General features: G+C 41.8%; 1 protein-coding gene across 1 annotated transcript in view; it reads right to left on the bottom strand.

Annotated features, from left to right (window-relative positions):
• Positions 1-240: 240 nt before the first annotated feature.
• LOC119594928 overlaps positions 241-874 on the bottom strand; it is a gene marked incomplete in the record, with an annotated part of 1414 nt that continues 780 nt past the window's right edge. The window contains 2 exon segments of the mRNA XM_037944001.1: positions 241-497; positions 698-762. Coding sequence (XP_037799929.1) covers positions 381-497; positions 698-762 — 182 coding nt within the window.

Genomic DNA, 874 nt, shown 5'->3' on the forward strand with positions numbered 1-874 from the left:
CCCCAGTCATCACTGGCACGGGTTTGTACAGTTTGCTACCCGTAGTAACAGTAATTCCGTATCCCTGGTATTGGCAAAAGTTGCAGATATGACCACAGCTTAATATAGTTTTGATGCAGTTTATCCAGCTCCTGCCATCACTTTTATTACTAATAATTATAGCCAAGGGAGCCTTTCTATGGTTCGATACCGTCATATGTAATAGGGTTCAAGGTCTCAGGAACCAAAGAAGAGTCTTCGTAAAAAAATTATTTATTGCCTATAGATAGTACATAGATGATAACTCTCACGTGTTTTCAATAGACAGCACGGCTAAAACCAAAAAGGAACTCAACAATAAACTCAACAAATTACGGAGCGCACCCTCGGGGGCTCAGCCATTACTTATGTATGGGGATTGGATTATTAGGCGTAGCGAGTTTGCAAGTATGATGGTCCAAGCAGGTGTCCCAACAGCACTTCTGGTTGGGCGGGCAGAAACCGTCGTGGGGACACGCCTGGCGAGGGAAAAGGGAGGGTAAAGCAAAAAATTCTAAATGATAATTTCTTAACATGTTGAAAATATCACTCACATGTTTATGTGATATAAACGTTCAATTAGAAATACAATAAAAATGAAATAGTGAGTTCAGACCAAAGAGAGGTCTGCTGATATAAACATCAAGCAGATTGAAATACAGAAGAAAATGTAACTCACGTTTGGTGGTTTGTTTCCAGTGCGAAGGCAGTGATGGCGAATGTCGGGGCAGAATCCGCTGTGTTCTGAAAACCAAGCCATTCCTCTTTTAGTGGTATTTTGTACAAAGGAACGTTGAAGCAGGTCTCGACAGTGAACCTACACTAGAAAAAACTGTCACTCTTTCCAGGGAGGCCG

This window comes from Penaeus monodon, chromosome 34 (assembly GCF_015228065.2).
Source record: "Penaeus monodon isolate SGIC_2016 chromosome 34, NSTDA_Pmon_1, whole genome shotgun sequence".
Lineage (NCBI taxonomy): Eukaryota > Metazoa > Arthropoda > Malacostraca > Decapoda > Penaeidae > Penaeus > Penaeus monodon.